The sequence below is a fragment of the Diadema antillarum genome, unplaced genomic scaffold (assembly GCF_040938485.1).
Source record: "Diadema antillarum isolate AM-2024a unplaced genomic scaffold, OU_Dant_1.0 seq00001930_RagTag, whole genome shotgun sequence".
In the NCBI taxonomy this organism is placed as follows: domain Eukaryota; kingdom Metazoa; phylum Echinodermata; class Echinoidea; order Diadematoida; family Diadematidae; genus Diadema; species Diadema antillarum.
Genome location: NW_027272593.1, coordinates 41,559 through 59,095, shown reverse-complemented (window position 1 = coordinate 59,095; position 17,537 = coordinate 41,559). Strand labels below are relative to the sequence as shown.

General features: G+C 36.6%; 1 protein-coding gene across 1 annotated transcript in view; it reads left to right on the top strand.

Annotated features, from left to right (window-relative positions):
* The first annotated feature begins 1,601 nt into the window (after nucleotides 1–1,601).
* Nucleotides 1,602–17,537, top strand: part of LOC139713239 (RILP-like protein 1) — a 36,255-nt gene continuing 20,319 nt past the window's right edge. The window contains exons 1-4 of the mRNA XM_071624984.1: nucleotides 1,602–1,860; nucleotides 11,879–12,022; nucleotides 14,276–14,411; nucleotides 15,128–15,246. Of these exons, the coding sequence (XP_071481085.1) occupies nucleotides 1,705–1,860; nucleotides 11,879–12,022; nucleotides 14,276–14,411; nucleotides 15,128–15,246 (555 nt within the window). The 5' untranslated portion in view covers nucleotides 1,602–1,704. The remainder of the gene's footprint in view (nucleotides 1,861–11,878; nucleotides 12,023–14,275; nucleotides 14,412–15,127; nucleotides 15,247–17,537) is intronic.

The following is a 17,537-nucleotide window of genomic DNA, read 5'->3' as shown; positions in this document are numbered from 1 at the left end:
AAATCAATCCATTCATAATTATCCAACACGGCGATCAAATGATTTCCATTTGCCATTTCTTAGAACTTTGTTGGCTCAAAACACATTTATTTACGACGGGCCAAAGTACTGGAATTCACTTCCCAGTAACATTACTACTGCTCAATCTCTGAATTCCTTTAAGAATAAATTAAAATCATTTTTATTGAAACTTTACAACATCCAACAGAGTTAGTTTCCCTTTATCATCTCAGTCAAGTCATCATTCTTTTTTACATAAGTCCTCCTATTAAACTATGTCCCTGTCTGTGTTCTAAATATAACGATGTGGTTTTTTTTTCTCCTGCATTCTTACCAACATAACTACGTATAAAAAATGTTTTGCATTACATTCAATCCAGCTTGTATTTTATCACTTATTTTACATTATGAAATCCAGATTGCTTGCGTCCACGATGGCACATGCTGTAGTTCCCTTTTTTTCCTCTCTTTTTTTCCTCTTTTTTTTTCTTTCCTTTTCTCTCTTTTTCCTCTTCCCAATCATTTTGATGTCAGTTGACATCGGTTCGTTTATTGTGTTTTATATTGATGTTTTGTGTATTTTTCTGAGGGTCCCATATCGTACAAGCTTTGCTTCTTAATGGGACCCTCCACTTCCATCCTCATCCTTAGTTGACTTGTATTATACGCTTTATGTATTTAACAAAGATGTAATCACATCTACTTTTCATTTTCATAATTTTCTTATGTACCTTTTCAAGTTTTGTTCTGTATCACAAATATCCCGTGTATATGCAATGTACATAAATTTCTTTGTTCATTTTGATGGAGGTGAAAATAAAGTTGAAAGTTGAATTATTCCACAATTTCGGAGCAATGCTTCAATGCAATTCAAGTGATTTTATTTCCACATGAAGTAATACAAACCAATATACATAACGCTCTCATGAGTACGTATTATTTTAAGGAACTTTGAATCACGTAAGCTTCAACAAAACATGGATACAATTATATTAATATCAAAGGAAGGAAAAGTCAGAGCATCTTAGAGTGTCGTCAAGGCTGTCCCGCTTTACATTGTAAACATTGTACCTCAATCTTCCTCTTTTCTTACTCATTTCCTCTCCCTTCCGAGAAAAATTGAAAATGATAGATTCCTCTCGATTTGTTTGTTTGGCTCACAAATCTGACTTGAACCAATATGAAAGTCGTCTTCCTCAATATCTACATGTATATAGGCCCCTATTATTGATTTCTAAAGGTCAAGCAGTTTTGTTGGAGGGGTGGAGCGGAGCGTGTGTGTTGAACGCCTCACTGCACACGTATGTAAACACACATAAAGAACTGTGTGCACACTCACACACACCAGGGAGGTTTTGTCTCACCTCCCTGCACACACACACCCCTACGACCTTCTATCGTGGTAGGAGCTACGGCCAGTGCCTACCACTACCAGTGGTATCGTTTACGATATGTTCTGCATCCCGCAATGCTATTGCACTGTGATGTCTCGCTGTGCAATTGCGCCAGAAGTTCTCTGCAAGGCACGACATAGTTTGGGTGAGAGATTCAACTAATTTTGAAGTGAGTTAAACTTTCTTGAATAATGTTCAAAATGGCAACTTGACCGATGAAGTGTCTCAACAAGCGCGTAATTCTTGCTCTTGACGTCTGATATCATGGGAATTACTGTCGATTGGTGAACGTTCGGCTAAAACTACCAGCATGACGGAGGAGATTTTGGATAACAACAACACCGCTCCGGTGCCGGTGGAAATCACCGCCCTGCAGGTGTACGAGCTCACCGCAGACGCCGGGAAGGAGTGTCAGCGGCTAATGGAAGTGTCCGGGGAGGAAAGCGCCAGCAGTGTCACCCTAAAGGTAAATTGGCACCTCGTCTACACCCACCCTGTCCACTGTCCACCTAGTCTAATGCCATCTCGTCTAAACTCACTTCGTCTACTACCAACTCGTCTACCAACCATTTGTGACAGTGCACCTCAAAACAAACAAAAAGTCGCCAGACATGAATTTTTAGTTAAGACCATATTCTGAAAGACAAGACTTTAAGCTTTAAAATGATGTATAACTCAAATCAAATGGACTCTCCTAACCTATCTAAATATTGGAAAGAAAGCACAAACTCAGGAAAAGTGTGAACTGAGAAAAGAGGCTCTGAAGTACAGTGTCTATTCAAGCGCTTAATCTTTACCAAACCGTGCTGGCTGTGCGATGAATGGGACAAAAAACAGGAAGTAAACCACCCGAGTAACAACAATGAAGGGATTATCATATTAAATTGAAATTAAGCATGCCTCATTAACACATTCTGTCCATAATTAATGCCAACTTTTAAAGCAGTGGCACTGTTTTTTCAAAAGTTATTAGAGTTGAAAGTGAAGAGTGTGGACAAGGTTTTTCAGAAATGAAAAAGGGCTTCGAAAGACGCATATAATCACACTATTCTGCCAAAAATGTTCGAGATAAACTGCTAAAAAAACACACTTTCCTGCCCGTTTTATGATACCAAATTTTAGCATAATGTAAAAGAAGACCCGCTCTTTCAGAAAATATGAAAAAGTCAAGTTCGGCTAGGTTGACCCATTTCACTTATTTTCAGTCCTCACGCAAAATCAGTGTGTGCGACTTTATGTTCGTTTTGAGGTGCACGGTCACATTTTGTCTATATGCCAATTAGTCTAATTGTCATTTCGTCTACTAGCCATTTCATCTAATGTCCAATTTGTCTAAGTCACATTTCGTCTAACACCCATTATGTCTATTGACCATTTCGTCTATTAATCATTAGGTCTGTGAATAAAATAGTCTACAGTTCATTTTGTCTAATAGCCAATTAGTCTACAACCACCTTGTCTAATAGTCAATTAGTCTAATAACCGGTCAGTCTACTCCCAACTGGTCTACACCCAATTGGTCTACTCCCAACTCGTCTACTCCCAGTTGGTCTACTCCCAACTCGTCTACACCCAACTCGTCTACTCCCAATTGGTCTACTCCCAACTAGTCTACTCCCAATTGGTCTACTCCCAACTCGTCTACTCCCAACTAGTCTACACCCAACTGGTCTACACCCAACTCGTCTACTGCCAACTCGTCTACTACCAACTAGTCTACTCCCAACTGGTCTACTACTAGTTATAGTTTTTTTTTTTTGTTATTTAAGTCTACTTCATCCAGCTTCTTTTTTCCCAGTGAAATAGGTTGAACACTCTTGGTGCCCCATTTGAATTTTAAATTTTTATGTTCTAATTATGACACTTTTTTAGGAAAAAAGATAATGTCACAGTGTGAAAAATTGCTGTGTTATTTTTGTGGTGGATGTGTAATTTATATCAGCAGCAATCATGCAGCATTTATATGTCCAAACTTCAACACTCCATCCATTCAACTTTGATACACAATCATAAGTATGGTAAAAATGAAAATGAACACTTTAGAAGTACATTATCAGTATTCTTTATTCTGTCTGCCACGTACTGATGTATGTAAACGGTTAAATGCACAAAAAAAGGTTGAAACATATGCACAAAAATATGATTCATGTACAATATATAGCTACTACTGAGATGAATAATTTACTAGCCTGCAATGTACTCAATACACGTTTCGCGAGGAACCTAATGAAGTCCACGCGCATGCGTACAAAAACCAGCCAGGACACTGATAGTCTTTGCTCAAGTGACACAATTGGCAATTTCGACGCGTTAGGGTTACGGAAAAAAAAAATCGCATCCCGCCAAGATCGCTGCATGCATGCATGCACGCGCATGGAGGTTAGTTTGCAGGCACAAACCCTTGTTGGTCGTAATAGGAGTCTGCATGTGCCAAGAATCAATGTTGAAAAGCAAAGAACAGTTCTTGTGCCTATGCAGGAACCAGACCCAGAAAAACATTTTACTTCCAAGAGGTTTTCTACTTCCAGGAGGAATTTTTAATAAGTGGAGTCAGAGATGGTCTTCGGTATAACTTCTCTCCCTAGTTTGATCTCTCTCCTAGTAAGTTCCGACAGTGTTTCAAATTCACTGTAAATTCCTCCCTATTCATTGGTCTGATAAAACAATACATTTCCAGATTGAATGTATGTATCCATACGTCTTTTAAAACTTGTGATACTGATAGATATCAATGTAAAATCTCCTGGATGCTGCAGTTGATCATAACTTGCAATTGATTGCAATTCTCTATTCTATACTAGTTAAAATCATTTGCTGGTTGCCATCAATTTTTTTTCCATCTTTATTAATTGCAAAACACTGAAAGAGCTAATACTTAGTTGTTATGTGTTCACTCAAAATGAGTTGAATCTACTGTGTCATAGCTGTAATAATCTAATTAAGTGCTTTTTGGAAATGAACCTGCAGTATGTTGGCAACAACGTAATATTTGTCACTGTCGTCCAATGTTTTGCCATGATTTACAACATCATTCATATTTTTTTGAATCATTTACAATTTTGTGGATCAAACTTTTTGCTCATTTGTATTTTTGGATTTGAGTTGCAATTTGGGAATTATGACCACTCTATAGTAGGCCTAATGTTATTTTTCACAACACTTAGATATGATACATATAGAATTTTCAATATGCCTCTTTCCATTAAACAATATTTTTATGGATAAATACAAAATCACATGAACTGACCTACACTTTGTATCTCCCTCGATTTTTGAGCACTAGACTTGAAATTTGGCACATGACATTGAGGCCGCCATTGTAGAATTTTAGCTTTTGTCATTGTCAAAAGTGTTTGCCATGGTAGCAGCATTTTCATTAAAAAAACATACAAAATTTTGTGGAACAAACTGCTCACTTTTTGAACAATTGATTTGCAAGTTGAGAGACTATAATGATCACTCTTGCATGTTAATAGGGCCTACTATTTCATTTTAGCAAGACAGTTGTGTGTGTGTGTGTGTGTGTGTGTGGTTTTCAGTCTGTCTGTTGCCATGACATGAGTATTATCTTACAATTACAGAATTATGTGGATTGATCTAACTCCCTCACTTATTGAGCATTGGAATTGAAATGTCGCATATATGTGGCCGCTACTGTAAAGTGAAGACATGCAAACTTCATCTCTTGTCATTGCTGGTCAATGTATTGACGTGATAACAGCATTTTTTTAAAATTAAACATCATACAAATTGTTAGTTGATTTTTAATAGCTAAACCCAGCAGTTTGTAGGATTTGACTTGAGATTTGACACATAATACCAATACAAATTCAATTGCTCAAAGTATTTCTTTCGTCAATATCAAACAATGCGTTCCCATGGCAACATCCTTTTTCTATATTATAATGATTATATATAATTATATATATATATATATATATATATATATATATATATATATAATAGAGCTTACTCCCTCAGTCTTTGAACATTTGACTTGATATTCGGTACATGTGACCACTATATAGCATGTTGATACTTAAATTCAATTTTTGGAGTATGGAAAATCCGTGTTGCCATTGTAACGGCATTTTTCATTAAAAAATATTCACTTCTTTCGTCAGGGACAGACAGTATTTGCCACAGAAATAATTAACTTTTTGAATAAAAATCAATCAAACAAAAACATTATTGCTTACGCTATTTTCCTCAGTTTTGAGAATGTTGTTATAGCTTTAGATTTAGCACATTTTGGTAAACCATTATAGATTTTAGATATGCATATTGAAAAACACATCTTTGTCAATGTTAAATAACGCATTGCCATGGTAGCAACTTTTTATTTCTGATAAAAAGCATACAGAAACATTGTGTATTGAGCTAACTCCCTCAGTTTGAGGTCCATGGGGTATTAATCACATTTAGTGATAGTTCTAGTCTGTATTGCATGTATTGTTGCTGCCAGTCCTCTGTGGTACATTCTTATTATTTTCTGAGCAACACATTTTTGCTTGTTTGTTTACATTTCAATGAACTTCTGTTGTTATTTTGAAAGAAATGTATATAGGTAGGCTATTGTTCTTTAAACTGTAATATTCTCTGTTAAAAAATTAAAAAAAAATGGGCGTATATTCCTTGGCAATGTAGCCCACATTATGTGTGGGACCTTGATATTTTGACCTGGCTATAGAAACTTCAAAAATTCATAACTTTTTCTTTTTCTAATTTTGCTCAAACTGTCACTGATATGTTCTAATGATGTTGCTAAATTCTCTCAATCCACATGATTTCAACGTGAACTTGCGCAGTACTTACTTTTACGATATCATCAAAACATATCTAATCTCTTTTCTGTTACTCCCCAAATTAGCCAAAAGCATTACAACATATATAATACTACAGTTATCAGGGTCATGGCTTTATGACAACATAAAACTGCTTAATTGAAATATCAAACAATCGCAAAAAAATATTTTGATGATATCGTAAAAGTCAAGTTCACATTGAAATACATGTGGATTGAGAGAATTCAGCAACATTATTAGAACAATAAACATATCAGTGACCGTTTGAGGAAAGTTAGATAAAGAGCAAGTTATAACTTCAAAAATTCATAACTTTGTTATTAGGCTCTATAATATTATCCACATTATTCGTAAGATACATGAACGCCTATATTTATTGACTAATTCAGCTAAAACAGTTTGAATGCATGACACTTATAAATTTGACATTGGTGTCAGATTTTTACTTGAATGGATTGATCCAGGTTAGCTAATCTTATATCTCAGCTCCTATGGGCCTATTGGCAAACTATTTCGTTGAGATTTTGCTTTGGTACATGTACAACGCAGTAGCAATAGCACGACAAGACATTACGTAGGCCTGAAGGGAAAAGTCACCAAATCATTAAGTATAGTAATCTATTACTGGAGATGAATAAGCCTTAGTAGATTTATCTCAAACTTCCAAGAAGGCGAATTTGATGAAATGCATGATAAGCAGGCACCATGCATAAATAGGTGAATTAACTGGCTTACTTCGTTCCTTCGGGTGTTCGCGTTCGCGTCGGGTGGTCGCGTTACCCGACATTTCGGAGATTAGGTGCCCTAATATACGAAGGGTCGGGTAAGGAGGGGTAAAATATTCAAAATTTAATACAGATAATCCTTGACAGAAGGCTGATCGTTTAACGCGACTATACGTAAAAAAGTGTCATTCAAGTGACGAAGTATCGGGTGAATCAGGGACGGCGAAACCAGTGAATAAATCAAAGCAAAAGACATCAAACAGGCCACAAAATAGCACAAAAATGGCAATAACAAATATTAACTAGAGATTGTAATTTGTCATCACTGACAAATTAAGGTGATCCGATTTTTTTATATCAATGATTCGAGTCCTGATCGCAATAGGCATGACCATACAAGTTTCATCTGTGTTTAGAGACATTGGCCGTGTTATGTTTGCATTGTCATTTAGCAAAGGGAGTCATATCTGCCATGTTTGGTACCAAATTTTGTATACATTATAACGAAGAGACAGCAACAAGAACATATGACCTTTGACCCACCTTTGCACTCCCAAGATTGCATCTGATGAAATAGTGGTTATTTTGTGAAATGATTCTCGCGACATCGTCTATACGTGTGCAAAATGTGGGAAAGATAGGACAGGTATTCACCAAGATAGAAGATGAAACATTAATGACCTTTGACCCTAATTTACATACCCAAGATGTTGTCCGATCTAGTAGTTGTTATTTTATGCAATAATGTACGTGGCATGAACTAAACATGTGCAAAATATGGGGGTGATAGGGCGTGTTTTTCTTGAGTTATTGCAAAGAAAGTTGCAGAAAGAAAGAAATATCTCAATACATAGAAGATAAGCTTTGATTTCAACCAAGTCTTTGATCGTGATCCCGACTTCGTATGAAAAAACGAAGGGCAATTGAACGATAGCGCAAAGTCTCAGCTACAACATATTAAAATCTGGGAGAAATTCACCGAAGGGTAAGTGAGCTAGTGCTCGATAAAGACAATCAAATGATCCTTGTTACATGGTCTTTGTGTGTGCAAAATATGGGAAAGATAGGACATGTATTCACCAAGATACAGGATGAAACATTTATGACCTTTGACCCTAATTTACATACCCAAGATGGTGTCTGATCAAGTAGTTGTTATTTTATGAAATAATGTACGTGACATGAACTAAACATGTGCAAAATATGGGATTGATAGCCATTGTTGTTGTTCATCTATTGGCAGGGGTGAGCCTCGAACCAGGGACCTTAGGATTACGAGTCGGATGCGCTATGCAATGACCTATTTCATGCTCCATAGGCCCTGTGTATTAAGCAAAATGACGCTGCATCGAAGCCACGTGCCATTTTCAACCAAGTTTTTCGACGTGATGCCGACGTCGTATGAAAAAATGAAGGGCACACTTACGATAGCCCAAAGTCTCAGCTACAACATACTAAAATCTGGGAAAAATTCACCGAAGCAAAAGTGAGCTAGTGCTCGAAAAAGAGAGTCATGTCAATTTTCACTGCCAGAAAAACTGCTCTCCCATAGAGATAACACGTAAACTGGTCAAATTCTACAAGGATACATTCAATCCATTTTTACGAGGCGATGACGTCATCCAATCAAAATGTTGTTTTTACATTAATGAAAGAACATTTCATAAGCTACAACATACTGAAATCTGGGTGTAAATTGGCCAAGGATAAGTGAGATACGCTCTAGTGAACTTGTAATTTGATGACGTCATTTTGAAAATTTACTCTTTTTATTTTATTAAGAAATTTGATATCTTTTAATCATTTTTCCAGCATCACCAACCCATGGAATGACATGTACAACTCATCAGCTTTCAAAATATGTAAAGAAAATGGGGGGTCATTGTCCATCCTGGCGAGTAAATTCGGATTTAAAATTGGCGGTTTTTTGGCATTGTTGCACTGTATATCGCCATTGACGCGCGCGCGGATTTTCAACTTTGACGGGGCCGTATGACGTCATATTGAGTCGGATTGACTTGAAACTTGGTAGAAATATTCCTTGACATTTCAGGCATCCGATCTGTGTAAAAAAAGTGGAAATTTCAATTGCATATTAGCTGTGCGTGCGAATATGTGCGCGCGCGTACGCGTCCGTCCAATTTTTTCAATTTTTCAAAAAATGCTCCAAATGGTATGAAACGTGTGCAAAAAAAATTTGAGCTCAATTGGAGCATACAAATATTTCAACGCGCGCGTACGCGCGCGTTTTGGGATAAAAATGAATTTTGAGAATATGAGCAGAATTCATTTGACTTGAAATATAGGTGACGTAAATTTCATTGAAATATTCCATTCCATTAATGATATATGCATGAAAATGTGTTTTCATATAATGACGTCATAGTGACGTCACGATCGACCAATCACAATGATACATTAGATTTGTCGTCTTTGGGACATGATACATATATGGTATGAGTTTGAAGTTGATACTCTGAGTACTTTCTGAGTACGTAGATACACAACTTTTGTCCAGAAATAAAGAAAGAAGAAGAAGAAGAACAAAGAATCCGTACAGATACAGAAGGTGATCCGAGAGGATACTCGGATCACCTAATAAACAGAAAGGGAATGGCTGGGATAGTTCCTTGGTTCCTCCAAGGAGGTACTTGCCTAGTACCTCCTTGGTTCCTCATGCAAGGAGGTGGTCTCTCATTGCAGACAGAATGGAGCATTTCTTGCTCTAGAAAGTACATTCCGAGGTGTTACATAACAGTTCAAACCACCATCTGGCTTTCTACTCAGGTTGACCTTTATCTCAGTGGGGGTTAGCCAGACAGGCCCCCATAGGACATGTCAATCACGGTTACCATGACAATCCTCTCAGAATGAAGCTCTGCCTGATAAACATGAAAAGGTGTTTCTGGACTCAAAGGTTGTTGGGAGAAGCTACAACACAGGGCCTATGGGACAGTGCCGAAGTGGTGCATATAGTAGTCTTGGCGCAGACTCCTCTACGACCAACAAGGGTTTGTGCCTGCAAACTACATGGAGGTACGGGTGGACTGGGGTGGTCGGTCGAAATGTAATTCTGTTACGTATGACTGACAATTCGTTTGTGATGGAGGATTGTAACTGAGCTAGTTTATCATTATTTAGTTATTTTACGGCCAGAATGTAGACTGGATAGTCATGTCTCACCATTGATTAGTATGTCTTTATATTCAGCATGTGGGCAATTCCAGCGTTACGGACATTACATTTAGAGAATTTTGGGTGACTTTGTGGGCTTATTTCAACAACTCAGCGTAATCATTCTTAATCCATTCATGGTTTATTCTAACCCAGTCATCCTGAAATGTCAACAGTCCGAGTTTTGATCAGTTAATAAAAATCATTTGGTAGATATTATACAAAACGTTTGCCGTTACGGACATTACATTTTTTGGACACGATTATTTACCTCCATGTGGATATGTTGAGAAATTTGTGAATCAGAGCATTAAGTAAAAGGAATTTTCTTCTGAAATGAGTGCTCAGGTCCTGTTAAAGTTGTAGATCGATAATGGTGTGCAACACATTCAGCATTTACTCTACAGGTTCACAAATGTAGCGTTACGGACATTACATTTTTAGCGTTACGGACATTACAACTTTGTCCACTTTTTAAAGTCCCAATATTCATACTTTAACACAGTCCATATCTCAGACAAGGCAAATATTAGTGTTTTTTGGTTCATTCTTAACCATGAACTACTTTGAAACAAATGCTGAAGTGTTTCTGAATATGGAATGATGAGAGTCAAAGATTGTGCGTTTTTACAAAAATTATCAAAAATTTTGCCCCAAAATGGGTTTTTTGAAGAAAAAAATGCCTAAATACACTTTAATTATATCAAAATACCACTCAAATGAAAGAACTAGACAAGCTCTAGCATTTGATACTAAATTTGTCCCTGTAGCTCATATATTTTTCAAATTATTGCAGATTTATGATTTTTAGGAAAGGTAACATTTTTCGCGGAATTGCCCATGTGCGGAATAATTAACAACTAGAATAGTCTAATAGTAATATTTATTTTTGTGCTAATCAAGGGCAGGTTTAATATGAATAGTTCATGACAGTGAGACGGACTGGACACTAGACAAAGTGGTATATTCATTATTAGCATGACCAGATGGAAATGATCAGTTTGGGTAAATTGTTGAGAGTAAAACTATATCAGTTGGGAGTACACCAATTGGGAGTAGACGAGTTGCTGGGAGTAGACCAATTGGGAGGAGACGAGTTGGGAGTAGACGAGTTGGGAGTAGACCAATTGGGAGTAGACCAGTTGGGAGTAGACGAGTAGAGAGTAGACCAATTGGGAGTAGACCAGTTGGGAGTAGACCAATTGGGAGTAGACGAGTAGAGAGTAGACCAATTGGGAGTAGACCAGTTGGGAGTAGACCAATTGGGAGTAGACGAGTAGAGAGTAGACCAATTGGGAGTAGACCAGTTGGGAGTAGACCAGTTGGGAGTAGACCAGTTGGGAGTAGACCAATTGGGAGTAGACGAGTTGGGAGTAGACCAGATGGGTATAGACCATATTGGGTATGGACAAACTAAGGGTTGGACGATATGATAACTAGACAAAGTGAATGTAGACTAAATGACTTGTAGACGAGGTGGGAGTAGACTAACTAGTAGTAGACAAAATAGATATTAGACGACATGGCAAATAGACATTGTGAGTGTAGACGATTTGGCTATTAGATCAATTGTTTTGTAGACGAAATGCTCCTTAGACGAGTTGGGTATTAGACAATACGGGTAGTGGGCAAAGTGACTATTAGACAATATGGGTACTGGACAAAACGAGTTGTAGACCAAATGGGTATTAGACTAATCGGTAATAGACGATATGCCAGTAGACCAATTGGAAAATAGACAAAGTGGCTGTAGACGAGGTGACTATAAACCACTCTAAAGATTATTTCGATTCTGGAACATCTGGAATACCTCGTCAATGCCAAGGCTGATCTCGAGCAGAAAGTTGCGAACCTGAATGAGGACCTTCTGGCTCACAAGACTGAAATTTCGAGAAAGAACGACCAAAATCTGCATTTGAAATTAGTGAGTATCGTACACAACTATGCCATGGCATCCGCCTGTAAGCTAGCTGTGCTGTGCATGTCATGCACAATCACGTGATTGTCCAGTGCCGTCATTGATTGCATCGAATAGGAAACTGTCCCTACTGTCCCTTCCAATAAGTTATAGCGCAATAATATATCTATATATTTTTTTCATGGCTTCATAATGCTTTACGGTGGTATTAGTATCAAGTGTGTGTTTCAATCAAGAACATTTTTATACGGTATACAACAAGTTTGACATTATAACAGACAGAACAAATTTGTGCATCTGTTTCTAATATAGAATTTAATAGTTTAAATTCATATATTAATACAATTCATACTTGGTTGTTTGATTAAGTTTTTAGTGGGGCCTACACCTTGTACTATTATCGTAGAAGTATGATTTTAGTACATATAGTGTCATACCATATTGCTCTCATTTTCATGTGTGATGTTAATGAAACTTCTTCCACATTTCTTTGGTCAGTTTACTTAATTGATATTATATCTTGCAGCATGTATGACAGCAGCAATTATTTTCCTTAATTGGTAATATGAGAGAAAAAGCGCTGCCAAGTAAGACACCAATTACATTAGAATATCCAGTGGAATTGTTCCAAAGAAAAAAAAAATCCACCTCCCCCCCCCCTCCAAAAAAAAGATAAAAAAGTAATAAACTTCGAAAGAATGAGAAAAATATTCCCTACAAAATGATGCAAAAATGACAAATATTGGATAAGATATAAGAAAGATATGACATTTTGAAATTTCACATTTTTTGGAAAACATTTCTGTCTTTCATTTCAGTATTGAAATGACTGTGGTATAAAAAGAAAGTAAAACAAAGTGGTCCTAATGAAAGGTGGGTCCCACATTTTATTAGGACCTCTTTGTTTTTTTGAATACCGTAATTATATCTCAGCCATTTCAAAACCAATTTTCATCAAACAAACTTGAATTTCTCTTAGAATTGTATGCACTTTCATATTTCATTTAGATTTCTCATTATCTCATGAAAAAGTTGGAAACCTGAAGACCCATTTCCACCAAAACTATTTCATCCCTTTATGGATCATCCTGAGAATAAATACAATCTGAATTTTGTTCATTGTCTACTTTCAGAACATTTTTTTTTTCAACAGTGTCACAACATTCCATTAGTCTGGCATTTTTTGTAATATAACATCCAGTAATGCCCTGTATTATTAGCATTCCCAAACTAAGCTGTAGGTTTTATCTAGAGTTACATTGTACGAATTATATGTGAATTTACAACAAGGAAACATTGTCAAACTGAATATACACAGCTCCGTTTGACTTTCTCATGTTCCTCTTCCCAGAGCTCGGTGAGCCATTTTGTCCAATTTTGTGCTTAGCTTCGCCAGTTTCTCATTCAGTTATTGGGTGCGCTTCACTACATCTGGCAGCCACTAGGATTGGTTATTAGAAATATGAATTCTCATGCACTGGAAACTATTAAATTAATGTCTTCCTCTGTGAAGGCTGAAAGCAGAATAATTATTGTCATTTTACCCTTTTCTAAGCTTGTTAAATTACCGGTAATTGCAGTATGAAGAAAGGAATTTTTTGTTGTTGTTTTCTTTGAAGAAATAGAGATACAATTTAGGTATTGCAATTACATATTTTGCTGTTTTGTTTTGTAATTAAGTAGATTAATACAGATTGAATAGCAATGTAAGATTCAGCAACTATATAGTCAGAAGGAATGCACCAAGAGAGTAAAATCTTTTCGCTATGGATTCTGTAAATGCTGACATTTTCACATACAACGTGTACATTTATCACCACTGTTGGTTCATTCAACCTTTTAATGAGTTGTTAATATCTCGCTTTTGTTGTCTTCTCATTATCGGTATGACTGCAAAAAGAAAAAGAAAAAAAAAAGCATGATTGTACAAACTTTCAGAAGAGAATGTAAGGTCTCAAACAAACTTATTTGTTAAAACATTGCTTGAAATGAAACTAAATATATCTCAAGAAAAAAAAAGTACTGATACCAGTATTCTCTTAAAGTTGCAATGCTAGTGTGCTGGCATTAGCTGGTGGTTACAGGGCAAAGTTTTGTTTCTATTTGTCTCAATGTTTTGATTACTTAACAGTCAAACTGCAATTGAGAGCCTATTCGTGAAATTCACCATAATTAACACTACCCCGTAAATTTTAGCATGATACAGTAACACCAATAAAAGTCAAACACCATTAATTTTATCCTATTATAACTCCACAGGACCTGCAGAATCTGGAAGATGAACACTTTGAAAACTTGGAGGAGTGGAAGGGACTGCTGGCGAAGGCTCGCAAGGAGAACTTGGCACTCAAACAGCAGCTCAACGTCAAAGAGGGGGAGGTTTCACAAGAAAAAGGTGGGTGTCCAGGACTTATCCAATTATTCTGTGATTGTCCCTCTAACAGGAACTGTGCTCCATGTTCTAAGCACACTGTGGTTGAGGAGAAATTGTTAGCGAATGTTTCTTAACACGTTGAGGATGAGTCCCGAGTATACTCGGGTAGGTGTCTGTGGGAAATACGTGTTGTAGCAAAATCAGTCAGTCCTCAACGGGTTAAAGATGGTGCAACCAGTGGGAGAGTAGTGATGTTATGACACCATGGCCTCATTTACTAACTTTATATGAAATATCAAACAGTATAGATTTTGATGTTTGACAACTGTGTTATGAGAACTTTAACTTGTTTCATGGCTTGCTATGCTTTTGCTGTTTTTGTTTCAAGCCTTTATAAAATAAACTAATTTCTTGCCAATTTTATTGTGTCATTATAGAATCAGAAAAACCTAAACACAATAAATGCTCAATTAATGCTCAGTTAAAGCCTTCTATTGTCTTGTTGGTTTTTGTTTTGTTAGGGTTTTTCTCTGTATTAATGAGTTCTCACAAGATTGTCAATGAACGAGAAGTTTTTGTCTGCAAGTTAAGCAAACCCTCTGCAGTGTTGTCTCATACACATTTATATAAATGTATGGAGGGTAACCTACTACAGCATACAGTAAAGAAAACAAGGGATGTTGGTAATCATGCTCATTTTAATTTATTTGTTTTTTTTTTAATCATTGGATGAACAGCTCATGAGCAGGAGGCTCTCAAAGTGCTGATGAAGCTCAAAGAGACGGTGGACAAGCAACGGGACGAGATTCGGGCAAAGGACAGCGAACTCCGGGCCAAGAATCTCGACGTTGAAGCGGTAAGGGAAGTGTCAGGGGGACAGCATGATGTACAAGTTGTAGTCATGAGGGACCTTCAAATTGGCAATAAAACAACCTGGATTTTATCTCACGTTTGGGACTCTCATCCCAACTTGCCACTTAGTTACCCTTACTCTTGGTAAAACAACCTACTTCCAGAGAGCATTTTTTTTGCCCGTTCAGTTAAAAATGTTTCACCCTTTTTTGCCAGTGTAAATGCTCGCTCATCTTTTACCAGTGAAAAATTCCAGCTTTTGATCATGTCATGTGACTCTACCACTTGCAAGTATAAATATTATTACAAGCATCTATGTCCTGCACCTTTCAAGGATACTGCATATCCTTCTACAAGGAGCAGGGCAATACCACTACATACAACAATAACAAGTTTTGAGGGATGCATATACTTCAACATGCATTTCTGGTACTGATATTAATAGTGGATCAAAAGAGTCTTCGTTATGGTTTTACAGGGAATAGGGCAATAGCACTACATGTACTTACAGCAACAGGAACTTTAGAGGGGTGTAAACTTCTGTCTGCATGTCTAGTAGTGGTAATAGTGGATCAAAAGACCCTTGTGGTTTTACAAGGAGGAAGGCTATGTACTAACTGCAACAACAACAACAAATTTTTAGGGGTGCAAACTTCAAGTGCTTTTCTGATAAACTATGTAAACAGTGGATCAAAAAATCTGGTTTGGGGCTCTGTTTTATTTTTCATATAGATATATGTGTACAGGGCTATTGGTATTGCAACTGTGCATAAAAAAAAGAAAGAAAGCGTAGTTGCTGTCAGTCATTTTGTAGACATGTCCTCATTATCAGAAGTGCCCATTCCAAGAAATGTGTGTCGGTTAAAGAAACAAAGTAGGAGAAGATGTATTGCCTGATATCAGAGTTTGAAGTGTGTTTTATAGTGTACTGCCCTGTACATTCAACTGTACATTGCATGTGACATTAGTCTCTGTTTTTTTGTTTGTTTGTTTGTTTGTTTTGTCTTTTGGTGTGGGTTGTTTTTTTTTGTTTTTTTTTTTTTGGGGGGGGGTCTTTACTTCAGTGTAGTCCCAAGTGCCTTATAAATCTTAAGTGATGCAGATTCAAAAACACATACTCTGTTAACCTGGATACTGCCATATCTTGAAATTGTATTCATAATTGAGAAGATTTTCTTTTGTATGTCATGAGTGGTTTGATTGAATTTAAAGGTCCACAATGTATGGTTTGTGTAATAAAAAATAGGCAACGCTTAACACTGGCGCTGGTCCGCTGGTCCGCTGGTCCCAGACTGATAAAAATCACTGTCAAGCCAGCAACTTTCCAGGAACTGCCAAATTTACTGGTCAGACGTGACTGGTAAAAAAAAATAAAAAATGGCATTGCCGTCGAAAGAAAAGAACAGGACTAATCAATTTTGGTTGGGACCAGTAAAAATGAAAAAACTTAGCGTATACACTGGTTCGACTGGGACAAGTCGGACCGGTAAAAAGATGGGTTAGTGTGCAGCCCTGGAATAAGTTATTCTTTTCCTAGTTTATTTTTCTGCAAGTACAGCAAGACACTGAAAGAGTGATCAAACTTCCATGTTATCATTAGTCTGTGAAAAAAATTTAAGGAAAAACTTTACCCTGTATATTTATGAACCCTAATCCCACCGGGTTTTTTTGAGGGACTTGAAACCACCGGTCGTGGATCGCGCGATCCTCGCGAAAATTTGCACTACGGTAAAGGCCAATGTAATCTACAAGACTGTATTGTTAGATTTTTCAAATTTTAATTCACGTATTTTGTATTAATTAATTTATGCTAATTTATGCAAAAATATTTTTTTGCCTATAATTAAAAAAAATAAAGCTCCAAGACTTCTAATTTTTGGTGAACATATTTTTTCAATATCCTCAACAATAATATTGAAGCAAAAATTCGGCTTCATAATTATTTCTTATGTATTTTATTGTTTATTGAATTTCTTTTGTTTTTTACCTTTTGTTTTTGTTGTTTTTTATCAAAATTTGTCGCAGAAACTTTTTGAAGCGTAATCAGGCTAAAATGAATCATTATCAGCCATTGAAAGTAAAAATATTTCTTTTTATATGAATTAATTGCAAAAACACAATTTACATTGGATTTGTACACAAAATCATGTTTTTGAGCAATTTTTGGGTCGACAAAGTTTTTTCAAAGGGACGTGGCTTCAAAACGGTATGCCCGGGAGCAACAAATTTGGTCTCAAAAGTTTCGCGATACTTGAAAGAAAAAAGTCATAAAATGTCGCGTCGAGAGCATCACGT